At 43.9% G+C, this 23,235-nt stretch overlaps 1 protein-coding gene across 1 annotated transcript; it reads left to right on the top strand.

Annotated features, from left to right (window-relative positions):
• The first annotated feature begins 19,037 nt into the window (after positions 1 to 19,037).
• LOC127343504 (probable methyltransferase TCM_000336) lies at positions 19,038 to 21,872 on the top strand. Its single transcript, XM_051369632.2, has 4 exons — positions 19,038 to 19,391; positions 20,329 to 20,496; positions 20,580 to 20,993; positions 21,129 to 21,872. Exons 2-4 carry the CDS (start codon positions 20,380 to 20,382, stop codon positions 21,735 to 21,737), a joined length of 1,140 nt encoding a protein of 379 aa, XP_051225592.1. The 5' UTR covers positions 19,038 to 19,391; positions 20,329 to 20,379; the 3' UTR covers positions 21,738 to 21,872.
• Positions 21,873 to 23,235: the final 1,363 nt, after the last annotated feature.

The raw sequence follows: 23,235 nt of genomic DNA, 5'->3' as shown, positions 1-23,235 counted from the left end.
GTAGCGGATGCTTTGAGTCGACTGCCGTGTCAGTTGAACTCCATGATCGCAATCGAGCAGCCCAGCCTGTTTCAAGAGTTTGAACAGTTCAGACTTGAACTTGTTAGTGAAGGATTCCTAGCCAGCATAGAACTTCAACCCACCTTGGTTAGCCAGATCAAGGAAGCCCAGAAAGGAAACGCTAGCATCGACGGAATCAAGAAACAGATAGCCGCAGGAAAAGCACCAGGATTCACCGTAGATGAAGTCGGAGTTCTTTGGTACAAAGAACGCCTTTGTGTACCATCGGACTCAGACTTGAAGCAAGTCATCCTGCAAGAAGCCCATGACACCCTTTACTCAATCCACCCCGGAGGTACCAAGATGTATCAAGATTTTAAGGAGCAATTCTGGTGGCATGGAATGAAGAGAGAAATCGGCAGCTACATCGCCAAGTGTGACATCTGTCGGAGAGTCAAGGCGGAACATCAACGACCCGCAGGACTGTTGCAACCCCTACAGATTCCAGAATGGAAGTGGGACTCTGTAGGAATGGACTTTATCACCGGTTTGCCCAAATCCAGCAAAGGCAATGATTCAATATGGGTAGTTGTCGATAGACTGACCAAGGTAGCCCATTTCATCGCCGTCAAGACCACATACCAAGGCCCAAAGTTAGCTGAACTGTACATCTCCATAATAGTCGCCCTGCACGGAACCCCGAAATCGATAGTGTCAGATAGAGGATCACAATTCACCTCAAGATTCTGGCAGAAAGTGCACGAAGGACTAGGAACCCGTCTGAATTTCAGCACCGCCTATCACCCTCAGACTGACGGACAGACTGAGAGAGTCAACCAGATACTGGAAGACATGCTTAGAGCATGTGTACTGGAATATGGATCCAAGTGGGAAGACTGTCTGTCATACGCAGAGTTCTCTTACAACAACAGCTATCAAGCCAGCCTACAGATGGCCCCCTTTTAAGCCTTGTACGGAAGGAAATGCCGTACCCCTCTGAACTGGTCAGAAGTCGAAGAAAGCCAAGTCTTTGGACCAGATGTTCTTCGTGAAGCCAAAGAGAAAGTACACAAGATCCGCGAGTACCTCAAGACGGCGCAATCAAGACAGAAGAGCTACCGACAGGAGACGCCGAGAGATGACCTTCGAGATCGGAGACTTCGTCTATCTCAAGGTATCCCCCTTGAAAGGAATGCAGAGATTTCAGCTGAAAGGAAAGCTCGCACCCCGATATGTCGGACCCTTCAAAGTTCTGAGTCGCCGAGGCGAAGTATCTTATCAACTGGAACTACCTGAAGAGATGTCGGCTGTGCACGACGTTTTTCACATCTCACTCCTCCGGAAGTGCCTTGAAGTCCCTGAGAAGACCGAAGTGTTCAAGAACATCAATCACCGATTGGTGGATATCAACAAGGACCTGACGTACCGCGAAGTGCCGATATGCATCTTGGAGGAAGCTTACCGAACCACCCGCACCCGAAGCATCAAGTTCCTGAAGATTCAATGGAGCAATCATACCGAAGATGAAACCACCTGGGAACGTGAAGACTTCATGAAGAAGGAGTACCCAGATCTCTTTAGTACCTAACTTTCTTTTAGATCTCGGGACAAGATCTTTTGTAAGGGGGAAGGGTTTGTAACATCCCAAATTTCAATAAAAAGAAAGTTAGAAGAATTCCAGAATTCAAAATTCAGAGCCAACAAAAACTTTTATTTGCATATAGTACCCTGCATAGGACTTGTGCATTTGAGTGATATGCCATGATGATTGTTATTATGTTTATGTGGTAAACCCTAAAACCCTAATGTGATCAAGTGAAGATCACAAACCAAATAAATCAAAAAGAGAAAGAAATCAAATAAGAATAAGAACCCTAAAACCCTAACATATGGTTTATGCCATTTTTATAAATCTTTACCCTAGACCATTTTGGTCTTCCCCATTAGTTGAATAATGTTACTAAACACTTATTACAACTTTTGGAATCAAAGAAACACAAATCAAATGAAATTCAAACTCAAAATGGGATCACATATGATAATGGTCAAATCTGCCATTTATAGTCTGATCCCTACTTTGAGCCTTTGTAATTCAAATTTTTCAAACCAAACTTGCTCAATTCTTTGCACCTCATCCAAGAGCACATCAAGGTGAACAACTTTGGTAAAGACCACCATGCCAAATTCACTTTGGATCAAATGCTATGCTCATGCAAAGTTGGAACTTTTTGTTATGTGGAACAATCTCCCACTTAGCAAAATTTGCAATTCTTTGATTTTGGAAATTCCACCACCACCCATCATTCTCTCTGGTCAAATACAACTCAACCAAACACACACTTTTCAAATCTTGCAACCTTCTGAACTCATTCAAATTTAGACAAAATTTGCAAAATGCAACTATGGAATAAATTCAAACACTATAGCAAATAGTGTCCTACACTAAGCTACTGCCCCAAACTACTCTACTTGGTCCCCTAGCTCCCTCTCTCCCTAAATACCACCTAGTAACCCTAAGAGGAGATGCATAGCATGCATGTGCATGACCATGCTGGCCATGCCGCACCTCCTCTTCTCTCCATCGTCGACCACCCTGGCCCTGGTGCCCACACTCACCACCACACCTCCCTACACCTCCCTAGCCACGCCACTGTCAAGCTCGACGATGACCAACGCTGGAGAACGCGCGCCCAGAATGCGCCAGGATGCCGCTCACGTCGCGAGTGTGCATGCCGTGGACGTCGCTGGCCACACGCCACCCCACCAGCTCCCTCTCGCTCTGGCCCCTCCAGCAACGAGTTCAGCACCGCAGCGCCACCTCAGACCCGCCAGACACGCTCACGACCAGCCCCTGGACCGCCGCCGCCGGAGACGACGACACGATCCCGTAGACGCCGCCGCAGACATGGAAGCAATGCGAGCTATCTAGCCGCTGCCCGACCGAGCTGTCGCCACCGTTAACTTCGCCTGGACATGTAGAACACTGCAGCACCTTCGCCTAGCCCCAACACTCGCCGGAATCGCCGCGCGCATGTCGACCCTCACTCTGCCCCGCAGCACACCTGCGTCTCTATAAATAGAGGCCTTCCCTGAGCAATCCAAGCACCGCACCAACCTCTCCTCCCATCCTTGCTTCTCCACCACCACTCCACTCATCGAATCAAAGACAGAGCAGCGCCAATCGAGCGATCGGAGCCGCGGAAGCCCTGGTGAAATCGCCATCGATCCAGGCCTCCTCGAGCTACGCCACTGCTACAGGCTTCTTCCCCTTCATCGACAACCTCGAACGGAACACCGTCGCCGCTCGCCGAACCCACGGTTAGCCCTCCGACCCCCTAGGCTCGCCGCCAGAGCGTCGGGCTCTCGTCGGAGAAGACGACGACTGTCGTTCGTCCGATCAGGATCTAATCCAACGCTTCTCGTTGATCCATACCGATTCGGCTTTGAATAGTCGCTGACGAGTGGCCCCACTCTGTCAGGCGGCCCACTCGCACGAGATGCGCTGCTGGGCCGTTTTGCTCTATTTTGAACCGTTTCGGCCCACCTCGTTTTCCCGCCGGCCTGTTAATTCAAATCCAGTTTAAATATTTTCAATTTAAAATCAATACTAGACCAAATTAGAAATTAAATAGAATCTGTTTGGCTTGGCCAAATTTAGCAAATTTTATATTGTTGGAAAGCTAGTAAAAAGATCTACAACATGCCACTGGTCTCATCTTGATATCTGTTGTAGAATTAAACTGATAAAAAGATGAAAGCAGGGACTTTTTCACATTCAAATAAATTTTAAAAATCAACCAAAAGTGATAATTAGTTAATTCCAACTCCTATAGCTCACATTTGACTTACACTAATTGTTTCTGCAACAAAATGGTGTGGTCACTTTGTATGATCATGCCCTAGTTTAAATAATTGACAATATGGCTAGTTTACTTAAGTGATATTGTCCAAAACTATTATGCAAATTATATGAAGTGTTATACTTCATTTAAATCTTGTCTCAAATGCATTCATATGAAGTTGGACCCCTGGTCAAATAATCTCATATGAAATGCTTGGAGAAATTAAATCATAATAGGCATTATTAAATAGTATGAGGTGGTCTACCTCATTTAAATCATTTTCTCAAATGATGATAATGAATGGTTGACTTAGGTCAACATAAATTCATGTAGGATTGTTGGAGAAATTAAATCTTTAGAAGATTTCAATGAGAGGAAATTATTTCTCAAGAACCCTATGGAAACTATCATTTACATATTAAATGAGAGGAAATTATTTCTCCTCAAGCAACACAACCAATGCACCCTAATTGTACTAAGTGTGTGCATAGAATAGTTTGTGTGAATATATGTGATGTTTGGAATAGCCATTGAATTAGTTGAGTGATTATACTTGTTTTCAAATTTAGACGCTAGCACCGGAGAATACCCGGAGGAAGAAGGTTGCTACCAAGAGGAGGAGGAGGAGAACTTTGAGAACTACCAAGGCAAGCTAATATTCTTGCAAAGTGCAAAGCCCTTTGGGGCAAGGCACCATAGTCTTACCTTTCTTACCATAAGCCTATCCCAAGTTTCTACCTTACAAGTTTTTACTTGTTTTCGTAAAGAGTTACTTTTATAGTTAACTTTGGTCAAAGTGAAAGAAGGTTATTAGAGTAGTAAAGTTAGTCTCAAGCTAGTTAAGCAAGTAGCACCCCTCATGATTAGAGCTAGTGCTAATTATTAAAACTTGACTACTCTAGATGGGAACATGTGAATTGAAATGAATTTGAAACCTTGGAATGATGAAGCATTCCATTGAATGAATTTTGAAGGTGAATATGACCAAGAGAAGATGGTGATTTTTGATAAAACTGATATTGGTTTGAATGCGATACCTTTCCAATATTGAGTACCCCCACAATACCTGATTATGGGTAGGGCTTAACTGGAAGTTTATGCATCTTAGTATGGGTTCCCTCTGAACACACATCATAGGGGTTATGCTTGAGGCTGCCTCCGTGGTTGAGAAATGATGTGAATTGAGGTGAATTGTACGGCCAAGCCCTGTGCAGTTCCCAGGTTGACAGTTGTTCTTCACTGGGAGGCCAAGCTCATGGGGAGAGGTGCTCATACTAGGGTTTGTAAGTGAAAGGTTATGGTTGATGATCCGCGTACTGTGTTACGATGATTCGGGGTAATCCCGGCGGATGAAATCAAATGTTGTGGCACAAGTGTGCAACCTCTGCAGAGTGTAAATCTATTCGAATAGTCGCGTCCACGGTTACGAACGGTTGGAAAGGCCATACAGTTTCCGGTGTCAGATTCTTGAAAATGATGGTGAGATGAATGGTGAATTGGTGACTTGACTTTGAATCACAACAATGTTGTGGGAATGACACTAATGTTCCCACTTGAGTTAGTTAGCACATGAATAAGGCTTTTCTCAAATACTTGTGAACTAAAATTGGCTTTATGCAAATAAACTAAAGCTTAGCAACCCTTACTAGAATTGTCTAGCACTTACACTAGTATTAGTTTGCGAGTACTCAACGTACTCACGGCTTTGTCCCTGGCTATTCAAATGGCCAGAGTATGAAGATGAACATGGAGATGACCAGCAGGACGCCTACGACAACTAGGAGTCTTCCAACGTCAAGCATTAGCCTGTGGACTACAGAGTCCATTTATCTTTACGCTTCCACTATGAACTGATGTTTGTTCGATGATCATTAGATCATCTATTCGTGTAATATGGATCATGTGATTCCAATTGTAAGACAATATGGTTTGTAATGAATGATGACTGTGATACTTAACTATTATGCCTCGCAACAACAATATTCCTGGGATTGCGATGTATGACATAATAGGCATTCGGACTTAAAAATCCTGGTGTTGACAATATCTAAGGAGGAAGTCAGAAAAAAATACCAATAATATATTTTGCTTGAAAGCATAGCCCATAGTTTAATTTTTGTGTTATTATACATTAATGAACTTCAACCACGAAAACCTCAAACATAACAACTAGAAATAAGAGAACAACACATAGTTGGTATTCTTTAGAGTGGCAACAAGTATCAAAAGAAGAAAGAGCACTTGAGAGAGATATACAATAAAATTGCTAAGTTGACATATTTGTAACACCCCGACCATCCCTAGGCCGGGCATGTTACCCCTCGCAACTCTCTAGGATCTCTAGACTAGCCCCACAGACCAGCACTAGTATTTTCTACGCACTTTGTCCTCACTCATGCGCACCCGGTATCAACTTCCCGGTCGGTCACCCATCCTCAAATCACTCCGGGCCAAGCACACTTAACCTCGGAGTTCTTTGGAGATGAGTTTCCAGAAAAAAAATGTTGCAACTTATTGGTATGAGTATTCTATCAATCCTATTAAGCCCTGGGCCAGGATGTCACACTCATCCCCCCTTAGAAGATTGACGCCCTCATCGATCAGCCCCAAGCCAGGAATGTTCCCTCTTGGCACATGTCCATGTGTCCAGTGCTGGCACATGTGCCATGGCGGGCCACATGTCCGTGCCCCTGACCTACACGCGCTCGTGTTACCGCGAAGGTTAGCTCTGATACCAAATGTAACACCCCGACCCACCCCCCCCCCCCCCCGGTCAGGCCTGTTACCCCTGGCAGCTCTGTAGGATCTCTAGACTATCCCCACATACCAACACTAGTTTTTTCTACGCACTTTGTCCTCACTCATGCGCACCCGGGATCAACTTCCCGGCCGATCACCCATCCTCAAATCACTCCGGGCCAAGCACACTTAACCTCGGAGTTTTTTTGGAGATGAGCTTCCTGATACGTCTCAAACATATCTATAATTTCTTATGTTCCATGCTACTTTTATGATGATACTCACATGTTTTATACACACTTTATGTCATATTTATGCATTTTCCGGCACTAACCTATTGACGAGATGCCGAAGAGCCAGTTGCTGTTTTCTGCTGTTTTTGGTTTCAGAAATCTTACAGAGGAAATATTCTCGGAATTGGACGAAATCAAGGTCCACGATCTTATATTTCCACGAAGCTTCCAGAACACCGAAGAGGGACCAGAGGGGAGGCCCAGGGCCTCCACACGCCATGGCGGCGCGGCCAGAGGGGGGGCGCACCCCCCTACTGTGTGGGCCCCCCAGGACCCTTCCGACTCCGCCTCTTCGCATATTTAAGCCCTGGTGACCTAAAACTTCGATACGAATAAGCCACGACACGAGAAAAGTTCCAGAGCCGCCGCCATCGCGAAGCCAAGATTCGGGGGATAGAAGTCTCTGTTCCGGCACGCCGCCGGGACGGGGAAGTGCCCCCGGAAGACATCACCGCTATCTTCATCGCCATCGCTGTCTCCCATGATGAGGAGGGAGTAGTTCTCCCCCGAGGCTGAGGGCTCTACCGTAGCTATGTGGTTCATCTCTCTCTCTTTGTGATCTAGTTGAATATCATCTATGTGCTACTCTAGTGATGTTATTAAAGTAGTCTATTCCTCCTCCATGATGTAATGTTGACAGTGTGTGCATCATGTAGTACTTGGTATAAGCTATGATTGTGATCTCTTGTAGATTATGAAGTTAACTATTACTATGATAGTATTGATGCGATCTATTCCCCCTTTCATAGCTATTGTTGATAGTGTGTATGCTATGTTAGTACTCGGTATAATTGCGTTGGTCTATCATGCACTCTAAGGTTACTTAAATATGAACATCGAATATTGTGGAGCTTGTTAACTCCGGCATTGAGGTGCTCTTGTAGCCCTACACAATGAATGGTGTTTGTCATCCAACAAGAGAGTGTAGAGTAGTTTCAGTTATGTGATCAATGTTGAGAGTGTCCACTAGTGAAAGTAGGATCCCTAGGCCTTGTTTCCAAACATCGAATCTCCGTTTATTTACTGTTCTACTGCATGTTTACTTGCTGCCATATTTATTTCAGATTGCTATTACCACTCATATCCATCCATATTACTTGTATTTCACTATCTCTTCGCTGAACTAGTGCACCTATACATCTGACAAGTGTATTAGGTGTGTTGGGGACACAAGAGATTTCTTGTATCATGATTGCAGGGTTGCTTGAGAGGGATATCTTTGACCTCTTCCTCCCTGAGTTCGATAAACCTTGGGTGATTCACTTAAGGGAAACTTGCTGCTGTTCTACAAACCTCTGCTCTTGGAGGCCCAACACTGTCTACAGGAAAAGAAGCGTGTGTAGACATCAAGCTATTTTCTGGCGCCGTTGCCGGGGAATGAAGAAAAGCTACACCACAGAGATTTCTACCTCCCACGTCAACCACGCGCCAGTTGTGGACAGCAAGCTATTTTCTGGCGCCGTTGCCAGGGAGGTAAGGTAAAAGGTATTCACATCCTCCGATTACTAAGTTATTTCCTAGCACTGTTGCCGGTGTGTGAGTGCTCGAAGCTATTTCCTTTAGATCCTACAATTGCATCTTTTTGTTTCTTGTTTTTCACTAGTTAGACATAATGGAAAATAACAGTGAGCTTTTTAATCTATTTCCTGAGTTAAGACATGGATTGTCTGATGCGAAAATTTAAAAACCTATGAAACCTTATTTGCATGCTAGTAGCAATGTTATTAGTATGAACACCATTGTTGATAATGCTATGGAAGAATTTAAGCTTGGGGAAGCTGGTTTTGATGAGCATGATATTTTTAGTCCCCCAAGTTTTGGGGAGAAAATTTACTTTGATGATACTTTACCTCCTATATATGATGATTACAATGATGACTATCGTCCACCTACTATTGAGGATAAAATTAATTATGATTACAGTATGCCTCCTATATATGATGATTATGGTGATGAGAATAATAATGATAGCTACTTTGTTGAATTTGATCCCACTACAATTAATAAGAATGACTATGCTTATGTTGGGAGTAGTAATTATTTTATGCATGAGACTCATGATAAGAATGCTTTATGTGATAGTTATATTGTTGAGTTTGTTCATGATACTACTGAAAGTTATTATGAGAGAGGGAAACATGGTTATATGCATCTTAATAATATTAAGTTTCCCCTCTTTATGTTGAGAATTTTGAAGTTACACTTGTTTTGTCTTCCTATGCTATTCACTTTGTTCTTCATTGACTTGTTTATTTACAAGATTCCATTTCATAGGAAGTGGGTTAGACTTAAAAGTGTTTTTAATTTGCTTCTTGATGCTCCTTAAAATTGCTGAGCCCATCTTAATGGCTATAAAGAAAGCACTTCTTGGGAGATAGCCCATGTTTTTATTTTGCTACTATTTTGTTGTGTCTTGGAAGTTGTTACTACTGTAGCAACCTCTTCTTATCTTTATTTTATTGCATTGTTGTGCCAAGTAAAGTCTTTGATAGTAAGGTTCATACTAGATTTGGATTACTGCACAGAAACAGATTTCTTGCTGTCACGAATTTGAGTAGTATTCTCTGTAGGTAACTCAGAAAAATCTGCCAATTTACGTGAGTGATCCTCAGATACGTACGCAAATTTCATTCAATTTGAGCATTTTCATCTGAGCAAGTTCAGTGCCCCAGAAAAATTCGTCTTTACAGACTATTCTGTTTTAACAGATTCTGCCTTTTATTTCACATTGCCTGTTTTGCTATGTTTGATGGATGTCTTTGTTCCATTAACTTTCAGTAGCTTTGTGCAATGTCCAGAAGTGTTAAGAATGATTATGTCACCTCTGAACATGTGAATTTTTGATTATGCAACCCTCTAATGAGTTTGTTTTGAGTTTGGTGTGGAGGAAGTTTTCAAGGATCAAGAGAGGAGGATGATACAATATGATCAAGGAGAGTGAAAACTCTAAGCTTGGGGATGCCCCCGTGGTTCATCCCTGCATATTCAAGAAGACTCAAGCATCTAAGCTTGGGGATGCCCAAGGCATCCCCTTCTTCATCGACAACTTATCAGGTCACCTCTAGTGAAACTATATTTTTATTCTGTCACATCTTATGTACTTTACTTGGAGCGTCTGTGTGCTTTTATTTTCGTTTTGTTATTTTCATTCTCTGAATAAATTCATGTTTGTGTGGGAGAGAGACACGCTCCGTTGTTGCATATGAACACATGTGTTCTTAGCTTTACTTTTAATGTTCATGGCGAAGGTTAAAACTGCTTCGTTCATTGTTATTTGGTTGGTTAAGGAAATGTTGCATGTGGTAGTGGTATAATGAAATACTTGCATAATCTTGTAGATCATTGAGCTTTGATAACCATATTCTTTGCAAACGTTTTGAGGTATTTAGATGGTAAAGCTTGCTGGATAAATAAGTTAAAATTAGTAGTGGATTGTTATCTTTAAGCTTGTGCCGTACTACAAACTCTACTTAAATAGTTGAAGGTGCAGTTGGACTTGATAGCTTTCCATGTCTAAGAGTTTTTTCGTAATAAATAAGTTGTGCTGAAGGTCGAGGGAGCTAGCGGGGTACTTGTGCCACCGTGAACGGCCCTCCTTGGAGTAAATTTTAATCATGCTCTTAATGTTGAACCTGCTAGATGTTTGCAATAAGCTTGTGAGTTCTTTTTGACTAATGTTAAGCTACGGTTTTTGGCGCTTCCACCATCCAAATTTGCTAGCCCCTTCGGTACTGTGCATTGCCTTTTGGTCACATTGAGAATTGTGCATACTTCGCCAGTACATCCAAACCCGTGGGAGGACTTTCTCTTGTTCTCCTACACATAAGCCATACATCTTCCTCCAAACAGCCACCATACCTACCTACCACAGCATTTCCATAGCTGTTCCGAGATATATTGCCATGCAACTTCCATTTTACATTACATGACTTGTTGTCATTTATTATTTATATATTGCTTTGCATGATTCTATACAGCTGATGTGTGGTTTACCCATGTTACGCTAGATCATTGCACATCCTGCTACACTGGCAGAGGCATACAGTTTTATACATCATGTTTTGTTCATTATGAGTTATTTGTACCAAAAAGTGTGTTGTCATATTAGGATGTTGTCCCTAAAAGTGAAAAGAGCCATGGAGACCATCAAAAAGAGAAAAAGAAAAGAAAAGAAAGAAACAAAATAGAAAAGAAAAATAAAAAGGAAAAAAAGAGAAAAGAAAGAAAAAAGGGGGGCAGCATTACTATCTTTTATCCACACTTGTGCTCATGTTTTAGCACCTGCAGTATTCATAGTCATCATTTGTGCTCATGTTTAGCACCTATACTCCATATGAGAGAGTTTTCATGTTTTACTAGTATAACTATGTGGGGAATTTACACTATATAACTTGGGTTGTATATTCCAATGATGAGCTTCCGCAAAAGTGCTCTAGGTCTTCGTGAGCAACCAAGTTGGATGCACCCCCACTAGTTCCATTGGAGAGCTTTCATACAAATATAGCTCTATGTGCATCCATTGCATGGCAATCACTACTCCTTGCATAGCTTTGATTATAAGACTTCCTCTTGTCTAATAATCACTTATAGCTTTGTGAGACTTTCTTTCATTGGCCTTCCAAACCCCCATTAACGTTCTTTTTGCCATAACATCCTGGTGCCAATACCAAATGCTTGCGCTCACCGGTTGAGTAGACTTCGAAACAGTTGATTCATGACGTTCATGTTTATTTTTACTTGACTGAATCCTTCTTATGTTGTGAAAATTTACTTGATGCTTGGAATGAAGGATAGAACTTCTACGCTGGATACTTAAAACATCTTTAATGAACTTTGTACGGTTTCATGTCTTTAAAGCAATAGTTCATGAAAACTTCTAGCTTGTTTAACTCTTGCATTATCATCTCTTATATCAATATAGACAGTTGCTTTGAATGGTTTGATCTCAGTTCACATGCTTTACATCATTATTGGATCAAGATTATGTTAGTAGCATGTCACTTCAGAAATTATCCTTGTTATCATTTACCTACTCGAGGGCAAGTAGGAACTAAGCTTGGGGATGCTTGATACGTCTCAAACGTATCTATAATTTCTTATGTTCCATGCTACTTTTATGATGATACTCACATGTTTTATACACAATTTATGTCATATTTATGCATTTTTCGGCACTAACCTATTGATGAGATGCTGAAGAGCCAGTTGCTGTTTTCTGCTGTTTTTGGTTTCAGAAATCTTACACGGGAAATATTCTCAGAATTGGACGAAATCAAGGCCCACGATCTTATATTTCCACGAAGCTTCCAGAACACCGAAGAGGGACCAGAGGGGAGGCCGAGGGCCTCCACACGCCATGGCGGCGCGGCCAGAGGGGGGGCGCGCCCCCTACTGTGTGGGCCCCCAGGACCCTTCCGACTCCGCCTCTTCGCCTATTTAAGCCCTGGTGACCTAAAACTTCAATACGAATAAGCCACGACACGAGAAAAGTTCCAGAGCCGCCGCCATCGCGAAGCCAAGATTCGGGGGACAGAAGTCTCTGTTCCGGCACGCCGCCGGGACGGGGAAGTGCCCCCGGAAGACATCACCGCCATCTTCATCGCCATCGCTGTCTCCCATGATGAGGAGGGAGTAGTTCTCCCCCGAGGCTGAGCGCTCTACCGTAGCTATGTGGTTCATCTCTCTCTCTTTGTGATCTAGTTGAATATCATCTATGTGCTACTCTAGTGATGTTATTAAAGTAGTCTATTCCTCCTCCATGATGTAATGTTGACAGTGTGTGCATCATGTAGTACTTGGTATAAGCTATGATTGTGATCTCTTGTAGATTATGAAGTTAACTATTACTATGATAGTATTGATGCGATCTATTCCCCCTTTCATAGCTATTGTTGACAGTGTGTATGCTATGTTAGTACTCGGTATAATTGCGTTGGTCTATCATGCACTCTAAGGTTACTTAAATATGAACATCGAATATTGTGGAGCTTGTTAACTCCGGCATTGAGGTGCTCTTGTAGCCCTACACAATGAATGGTGTTTGTCATCCAACAAGAGAGTGTAGAGTAGTTTCAGTTATGTGACCAATGTTGAGAGTGTCCACTAGTGAAAGTAGGATCCCTAGAGCTTGTTTCCAAACATCGAATCTCCGTTTATTTACTATTCTACTGCATGTTTACTTGCTGCCATATTTATTTCAGATTGCTATTACCACTCATATCCATCCATATTACTTGTATTTCACTATCTCTTCGCCGAACTAGTGCACCTATACATCTGACAAGTGTATTAGGTGTGTTGGGGACACAAGAGACTTTTTGTATCGTGATTGCAGGGTTGCTTGAGAGGGATATCTTTGACCTCTTCCGCCCTGAGTTCGATAAACCTTGGGTGATTCACTTAAGGAAAACTTGCTGCTGTTCTACAAACCTCTACTCTTGGAGGCCCAACACTGTCTACAGGAAAAGAAGCGTGCGTAGACATCAAGCTATTTTCTGGCGCCGTTGCCGGGGAATGAAGAAAAGCTACACCACAGAGATTTCTACCTCCCACGTCAACCACGCGCCAGTTGTGGACAGCACTTCCGGAAAAGAAGTTACAACTTGTTGGTATGAGTATTCTATCAATCCTATTAAGCCCTGGGTCAGGATCTCGCAATATTGGATATTGATGAATTTTGAATATGATTTTTTATATTCTCCATATTATACAACAACTCAAACTACTCAAATTTGCAATAAAAATATCTCTTAATTACAGAATATCACAAGAAAGCACAACTTTTGCAAATAAAAAAATAAACGTCGAGATGCAACTTACAAAAAGTTGAAATATTTATATGAATGCATGAAGTAGAAACTTGTTACCATGATATCAATGATATGTTGTAGTGGATAAGATTTTATGGATCATCCTAACCTCAATCCTATTATAATATGGTGACAACATTGTCCTTATAAATGATACCGGCATCCATTGCACCAAATGTACCTAAAATAACATTCAAGTAAACACACTCAGCCTACCTAAGCAAACACACACACTGCTGAGAAGAGAAGAAGCGCCAAGCCACCCAAAAGCATCATGGTCATCACTCATTGCCTCAAACCGGCGAATCCAACTTTGTTGTATACAACCACAAATGGCATGATCCTCGCTGTGGATTCACGAGATGCACATTGGCTCGTGCCAAACAGTCGATCGCAGTGCCAATGAGAGGCAACTCTGACTTCATTCATGAGCTTCGTAGGAGAAAAAAGAGGGATGCCCCGACCGATACTCCCGCAAGTAGCCACCATCCACACGACATCGTCACCATACATGCACTATCACGGAAGCTTTGACATCACGATGAATGGCAAATCACGAAATGCTCATCGAACATGTTGACAAAGCCGATTATCGAAACTGTTATAAAAGCGACAAGCAAATAACGAAGAACGAAACAAGAACACACGCAGGGGACACAAGATTTAACGTGGAAAACCCCTTCCAACACAGAAGGGGAAAAAACCACGGGCGCCAGCCAGCAAAACTTCACTATATCGGGAGGTGTTTACAAACGCCGTGGGTTATCTTATAATCTGATAAACCCTAGCCGGCGGCTTACAAGATGTATATATAGGTGGTGCCTTCGTCGCTGCAATAATCATTGAAAATAGTAGAACAAAACTCCATGCCATTGTCAGTACGAAGCAATTTAACTTTCTTTTCTGTTTGCTTCTCTACCATAACTTTCCACTTTCTAAAAGCATCAAACACATCAGATTTATGTTTCAGAAAGAAAGGCCACACTTTTCTGGAGTAATCATCTATGATAGTAAGCATGTAATTTGCACCACCAAGAGAAGTCTTGCGGGAAGGTCCCCACACATCAGCATGTACATAATCTAAAATCCCTTTAGTGGTATGAACGGAAGCATTTAATTTAACTCTTTTATGCTTACCAAAAATGCAGTGCTCACAGAACTCAAACTTACTCAAATTGCAGCCATCTAGCAGGTCTCTCCTGTGCAATTCTGTCATGCCATGTTCACTCATATGTCCAAGACGCATATGCCACAGATTAGTTTTACCAGGTTCATCGGGAATAACAGCAGCAGCAATACCAGACAAAGTTCTACCTCTAAGAACATATAACTTTGCAGAATTCATATCACCAATCATGTGAACGAGAGAACCTTTTGATACCTTCAGAACTCCGCGAGAACCGGAGTGTTTGTACCCGTCAACATCAAGGGTACTGAGAGAGATCAAATTTCTGGCCATGCCAGGTATGTGTCTCACATCTGTCAGAGTGCGTGTCATGCCATCATGCATCTTGATCTGAACGGAGCCAATGCCCACGATCTCACGTGGGTTGTTATCTCCCATACGCACAACATCTCCACTCTGCACAAACTCATAAGAACTGAACCAGTCTTTGTTACAGCAAATATGAAACGAACATGCAGAATCAAGGATCCACTCATCATTACCAGAAACACAACCAGCAAACACAACTAGGCAATCGCCATCAGAATTATCACTGGAAACAACAGCAGCCTTACCATCACCCTCAGATTTGTTTTTCGGTTGGTAAGTACCGTTTATTTTCTCTTTGTTCTGCAACTTCCAACAATCATCAATATTGTGGCTAGTTTTCTTACAGTACTTGCAGAACTTACCATCTCGTCCCTTGGACTTTGAGCGACCTCTGTCGGTCTTGCTCTTATCTCTGTTGTAGTTGTTGTAGTTGTTGTTTCTGTTCTCGGTCCTGCCTCGGACCTGCAGTGCTTCTGCCTTAGATGATGAACCCTCTGCCTGCACCATAGATTTCATCTTTTCCCTCTGCTGGAGGGCCTCATAAACTTCGGCAAGGGTTAGTTCATCACGACTGTATAACAAGGTGTCTCGAAAATTCGCAAAAGAATTAGGCAACGAGACTAACAGTATAAGAGCTAGATCCTCATCATCATATTTTACCTCCATGGATAGCAAATCAGAAACGATCTCTTTAAAGATCGATAGGTGATTCATCATTGACGCACCTTCTTGCAGCTTGTGCGAGAACAACTTCATCTTCACGTGCATCTTACTGGTTAGATCTTTGGACATGCAGATCGATTCCAGTTTCAACCACAGCGCCGCTGCGGATTTCTCAGCTAGCACTTCCTGCAAGATATTATTGGATAGATGAAGCTGAATTAATGAAAAAGCCTTACGGTCTTTCCTCTTTTCATCGTCGGTCCAGGTCTTGGCATCTTTCTTGCCAAAACCATCAAGAGCTTCATCCAGATCAGAAGATTGGGTAAGTATCGCCCTCATCTTCACTTGCCACAAAGAAAATCTCGTGGTGTAATCCAGCTGCGGTAGATCGAACTTCAAGGAAGACATGTCGCAAAACCCTAGATTGAAACACGGGCTCTGATACCACTTGTTATAAAAGCGACAAGCAAATAACGAAGAACGAAACAAGAACACACGCAGGGGACACAAGATTTAACGTGGAAAACCCCTTCCAACACAGAAGGGGAAAAAACCACGGGCGCCAGCCAGCAAAACTTCACTATATCGGGAGGTGTTTACAAACGCCGTGGGTTATCTTATAATCTGATAAACCCTAGCCGGCGGCTTACAAGATGTATATATAGGCGGTGCCAACGATCCGTACCGTACCGCGGGGGGCTGCCGCCCCCCGCACTCCCCGCAGGCGTCCCTGTAGGGCACGACGTATGGGCTAACTTCTGACTACGCTACGCTTCGGCCCAAGCCTCCGCGCGACGGGCCTCGCTCCGCTCGTCAGAAGTTAGCCTCCCTTTAGTATATGAATTTGGATCACAATACAGCAAAAAACCCACACCAAGAGCCAACTTTGCTCAACATGGTCATTGTTGCCAAACAAATCACCGAGAAAAAATCTGAGGCGGCTGCCTCGGCATCCAAACAAACAAGCCATTGAACATGTTCCCTCTAGCCGGTGCCATCTTCGAGACGATACCTCCAACTAGGGATGTGAGTCTGGTGTTATATCCACACTAACAAAGCGCAACGCCATCATATAATCCAATAAGTGCATGTGTTCCGTGCATGTCCGTCTTGTGTTTTTTATTTAATGGAACAAGGAAAAATATTTTTCATTTTCATTAATATAGAAGAGGTTTAATGGTGTTACAACTCGAGCCGATCAAGGCAAGAATCCAAGATCCAAATCCAAAGCCTACCCTTTTGGTATTACAACAGTCAACGCGTTGGCTCCGGCCAAAGACCATATATGTAGCCGACTCCTCTTTAATCCTAGCAAGAAGTATGGCGATGGTGGATGAATGGTTTCTAAAGACACGAGTGTTTCTCTCCTTCAAAACTTCCCAAGACAGAAGCATAGCTAGGGAAGCCATGAATCTTCTTGATTGACCATTCTTTTGCACAAAAAGTCTCCACCACTCATGGACGTTTTGAACTTCATGCCACACTTCGGGGTTGATATCAATGAGACCAAGCCACTCCTTAATGCTTGTCGAAATTTTCTTTGTAAAGCGGCAAGTGTAGAGGAGGTGGGGGTCGGTTTCTTGAGATTGATTACGAAGTTTACAATTGCCTCAATTTTGCCAACCTCGACGATCAAATCTACCCGCCATCCCCACTCTATCTTGAAGCACTAACCAAGTGAAACTCTTGCATTTTGGAATTGCCCACGGTTTCCAAACTGCAGAAGGCATGGTGGAGTTGATGAGTCATTCAAATTGCATCTTATAAGCCGAAGATGAGGAGTAGGAACCATGAGTGGTAGGCTTCCAAGTGATCGAATCTTGAAGGCGTCTGGTGTTTTGTGTTCACCTACACGTGTCATCTTGGGTTATGACTTATGAGCACAGTATATTTTTTTCTTTGTGAACAAAAAGTACATCACAGTTAACATGGGTGAGTCAGCAATACAGAACCTCCAGAGTTTGGGCACACAGTCCTTACGAGACAAAGTGTTGTGCAAAGATACCTTAAATATTGTATCCGGAGATAGAAAATGCGGAATAAATCAGCACCATATCTAGAATTCTAAATGTGCTGTCAAAGCCTGAAAGGGCATTAGACAATTAGGAGCAATGGACGTGTCCATCTAAGGCATTTGCTAGGCCAGAATTCGCATTTTCTTTTGTTCTCCTTTGCCTGAAATGCAAAAAAGAGATGCCTACTAGCGGTGCCAGTAAGTGTGCAAATCACTTTGCCTGAGCTTCAGCTGTAAAAGCTTAGCCAAGTTACATAATTTCGCATTGTCTGCTTCTTTTGGGAAGGGCGGACAAGGGTTTTTGTTTGCTCCTCGAATTTACTTTTCCTGATATGATGTTAGTCCATAGATTTCAACTGTGTGATTAATATAAAGGGTTTAACCTTTTTCATGTCATGTGCAGTACTTCGCTCAAGATCACTTCCTGCCTGAAAACGACTGCAAGCATATGCATGGCGGCCGGTTTAACCCATTACAGCTTTTGCTTTGGGACAAGCAACAGTGGAATGGAGAGAAAAGATTCAGCAAAGGGAAGGGATTCGGTTTGCGACTGTACCTAACACTCTAGGTTTGAGAAGCAATTCACGTGAGCCTCAGACTCTCTTCAGCACATTCCACTCTTGACAGGCAAGTAAGAGGAGAGCGGTGGTCGTCGAGGAATGTGCCGACGAGACGTCCTCACACGACGGGCGCCGGCCGGCCAGCTGCACTGCACTGTGGCGAGGCGAAACCCTCTCGTCCTCTCGACGCTCCGCTCCTCTCGCGTACTGTGTGTGTGACCACCACTGGCACTGACCGGCCAACCGAAGGAAAGGCGACGGGAGAAAAACTCCGGGCGGCCGGCCGGAGTGGAAGGAAGGACGACGGACCCCTCCCTCCCTCCTCCGCCAACTGCGCAATTCCGCACGGAAAAGACGATGGAAAAGCGGTGATCGCCGGTCCATTCCCCGCCCCCACCGCCGCTCGATTTTTCACCAACCTGTCCCGCCGCGATACGCCACGAACTCATGGTCCTCGAATATCTTCCCTCCACAGACCACAGCCCAGCTTTTCGAGATTCTTCGCCTAAACTAACTGCAAGATTGGTGAATCTTTCTTTTGTTAATACACACACACACATGAGATGAGAGTCGTCCACAGCTGTAGCGTATCGTATCTAATCCACCGCTCCATCGCCATGCATGTACAGTAATCACAATAAACAATACAACATAGACCGCTAGCAAAGCCATATTCATCCATCGATATTTCTCTCACCTGAGCATGGTAGCCGTTTAGCCAACGGTGTGGAAGCGAGCATGGTGGTCGTCTTTTTTATGAGTACAGTTTTGCCGCAAGTGGGGGGCGGCCTCTCGCAACTGGACTATTCGGATTCCATTTTGCCTGCCTATAAATTCCCCGAGCTGCGAGCACTGCAGATGCCAAGACACCCAACCCCGACAAGTCGACAGCTCTCTGCTTAGCCAAGCTAAGCTAAGCAGAACAAAGCAAGGCAGCTTGGAGAGGAGACCAGCGGATCCTGTCTGATACCCAGAGGTAAGTTCTTCAGAGGCTGCTTTATTTGGCATGCGCATATCTCGCTAGCTGGTGCAAATAGCATTATCTGTCTGTCCCCCTCCCCTATGCAAACAGAGGATGCGCCATGCTCTGCATTCGTTCAAGCCGTCTGTGTTTATCCACTTTCCACTGCATGTGTTCAGTCAAGAACCTTCCATTTCTGAAACAGAGCTCTAAAAGAGTTTGATGCTTTTTTAAACATGGAAGTGCCTGTTTAAACAGGGAAATGCCTATTAGGAAAGTAGGCAGGCTTTCAGGATTTGCATCCATTTGCCTCACTAGACATTCAAGTGTTTTGTTCTGAGCAAGAACAAAATCTCCCATAGAAAAGCATGGATATGTCTGAAGAAAGCGGAAAGTGTGCCTTGAGCAGCTGTGACTCTGCTTGTATAGGAGTCAGAGTAGACAGGGCACCAATTAAGCACACAAGTTGTCGGTTGACTCTGGTTTTCAGCCACTTGTTGGCGAGGGAACATGGCACATAAAATATTTTCTTTCATTCTCCCGTTTTACATTTTAAAGGCAAGACATGGCAGCAAAAAGTTTTCGCCTAGGGGTTTATGGTTGCAGCACTTGTGGCATTCTCTCTTCACGCACTTTCACTTTGTTTCACGTGGGAGTCAAATCTGGCTCTGTTCATGATTTGATAACAACGAATGCGATTGCGAATGCGAATCCGAGAGCATGTACTTAAAGCCTGACAATATTGTACTTTATCTGAATCTAGACTCAATCAGAACCGAGCCAAAAAGGATATCTCAGTTAGACATATCACGCTTTGTTTGCAAACAGCATAAAGCGGCCTAAGCAGATGCCTGGAGAATATTGTTTACACCTACGGTGCATCTGTCACTAGCTAGACATACATAATTAATCATGCAGAGTCCTGACCATGTATATATGCACTCCAACACAGGAAGAAGGCATTAATTCTTGAGAGCCAATCCCCTACAACCAGTGACCGGCAATGGCTTCCTCATTGCTGCACTGCTCGGACAAGCTCCCGTTCATGAACGTGGAGACCATCCTGCACATGAAAGAAGGCCTCGACGAGAACAGCTACGCACAGAACTCTTCGCTTCAGGTGAGCAAAGCAATCCACCTTGTAAAATCATAGCCATTTTCGATCTTGTGAGATGCATTCTGAACATATCGTAACGTTTGCAGAAGAGGGGCATGGACACTCTGAAGAGCCTGATCGTCAACTCTGCAACGGACGTGTACATTTCGCAGATGCCGGAGAGGTTCACGGTGGCCGACCTCGGGTGCTCCTCGGGCCCGAACGCGCTCTGCCTGGTGGAGGACATCGTCGGGAGCATCGGGAAGATCAGCTGCCGGTCGTCGCAGCCGCCGCCGGAGTTCTCGGTGCTCCTCAACGACCTCCCGACCAACGACTTCAACACCATCTTCTTCAGCCTGCCGGAGTTCACCGACAGGCTCAAGTCCGCCGCCAAGTCCGACGAGTGGGGCCGGCCGATGGTTTTCCTGTCCGGCGTGCCCGGGTCCTTCTACGGGAGGTTGTTCCCGAGGACGAGCGTGCACTTCATCTGCTCCTGCTCCAGTTTGCACTGGCTCTCTCAGGTACTTGCCCTGACGCTGTTACATTGCTCACAGAATGACAGAAGTCAAAACTCGGGGACAAAGAAAGAAAGATAGAAAATCCAGGCCTGTCTTTTGATTAGAGACTAACTGGGTATTTGTCGCAACAAATTTCAGGTCCCCCATGGCCTCTTCGACGAGACGAACATGCCGATCAACAAGGGGAAGATGTACATATCGAGCACGAGCCCTGACGCTGTATCAGTGGCCTACCGGAGGCAGTTCCAGAGGGACTTCAGCCTGTTCCTGAAGTCGCGCGCCGCCGAGGTCTTCCCCGGCGGCCGGATGGTCCTGGCCATGCTCGGCAGGCAAACCGGCGACTGCGTCGACAAGAGGACAACCTTCCTGTGGGAGCTCCTCTCCGAGTCATTCGCCGCGCTCGTGTCACAGGGTCTGGTTGAGCAGGACAAGGTGGATGCGTACAACGTGCCGTTCTACGCGCCGTCGTTGGAGGAGATCGAGGTGGAGGTGCGGCTGGAAGGGTCGTTCAGCCTCGACTACGTGCAGACGTACGAGATCAACCTCAGCAGCAGCGGCGATGCCAAGGAGGACGGCAGGACGGTGTCCATGGCGATCAGGGCCATCCAGGAGTCCATGCTCAGCCACCACTTCGGCCCACACATTGTCGACGCGCTGTTCCACAAGTACACTGAGCTCGTCACCGAGTCCATGGAGAGGGAGGAGGTCAAGAGCGTTCAGATAGGGGTGGTCCTCTCAAGGTTGTGAGTTGTGAATCGATCGAGTCCAGTGAAAATAGTGTATAGTTTGACTCTCGTGCTGGCGTGTTCAGTAGTAGTACTGATTAACTAGTTTAACAGATTTCATGTGAGCTTATTAACTGATAGAATCGGAAGAATGAAAGCTCGATTGGCTACAGTTAACAAAATTGTGTTCAAATCGTGAGAGTCTGAATTTCATCATTGGAAAAAGGACCGAGAGGCCCAAGTATTTTGCAACCAAGACGGAGAGCGGAGATAGGGCAGATAGGGCTCTATATCGTCCACGGCGGATCCTATACATCGATCAGGTCGGTGTGTAGCTATCGCCGCACACCCTCTACGGGGCATGGGCCTGGTTCATATATCTTTACCTTTGGTTTTTTCGTTCCGGTTTTTCTGTTTGTTGTTGGTTTCTTCGTTTCTTTCAGTTTTCTGTTGTTTTTTCGGCTTTCTTTTTTGTTTTCCTTTTTTATTTTCTTTTTTTATGTTTCTTTTTTCTCGTTTTATATTCCTGTTTAAAAAATAATTTTCGAAATTCTAAAATTTTAAAAATGTTCAAAAAAATGTTCATATTAGAAATTTGAACAATTCTAAAATTTGAACGAACTTTTAAAGTTGCATGAATTTCGAATTTTGGATGAATTTCGAGTTTTGAACGAATTTTACGAAATTTGAACGAATATCGTCCAAATTTTCGAACAGATTTTGAATTTTGAATGATTTTTGAATTTAAAGAAATTTTGAATTTTGAACGCTTTTCAAATTCAGATTTAAAATCGTACATTTCCAAAATCCATATACAAAAAAAATTGAACAAATATTGAAAACATAAAAAAGAAACAAAAATTAGTTAGTTTAAAAACCTGAATTGTAAAGGAAAAAAGAATAAAGAATGAAAAAGAAAAAGAAAAAATCGTGGCCCAAAACCTGGTCCTGATAATGCTTCGGGACTGGTGGACGACGAGGAACAAGTGCAACGTAGGCGAGTTGGAGAGGACGACAGAGCAGGTCTGTCATGTCGTTCAGAGGCACGTGATGGAGTTTGTTCCATGGGTAAGGAGGGTTTTGTCCGAGACGCCAATAAGTAACAATGAAGCATGCTCGAGGTCAGGGTGGGAGCGATCGAAGGAGAACTTAACCAAGGTAAACTCCAATGCTGCTTTCCACCTATCCACTGCATCGGGAGCATGGGGCTTTGTGGCGCGGGATGGAGGAGAATTTGTTGCAGCTGCAGCAGGAAAACTCATACACCTACACGATGTGTTGCAAGCAGAAGCTGAAGCTTGCGTTGCGACAATTGAGGGAGCAGAAGCTCTTGGTTTGCACCGGGTTGTGTTTGAATCAGACTCGCTGACGCTTGTGCAAGCGCTAAATACTAGCAGCCATGAGCTCTCGGCGATTGGAGTTATTCTACGTGAAGCTAGAAGCAATTGCATTGATGCTTTTGATAGCTTTGATTTTATTTTCTGCCTCCGTAAATGTAGCTCACACTTTGGCTCAATGTG

The sequence above is a fragment of the Lolium perenne genome, chromosome 3 (assembly GCF_019359855.2).
Source record: "Lolium perenne isolate Kyuss_39 chromosome 3, Kyuss_2.0, whole genome shotgun sequence".
Classification (NCBI taxonomy): Eukaryota; Viridiplantae; Streptophyta; class Magnoliopsida; order Poales; family Poaceae; genus Lolium; species Lolium perenne.
The sequence above is the reverse complement of the archived record's forward strand: the minus strand, read 5'-3'. Positions and strand labels throughout refer to the sequence as shown.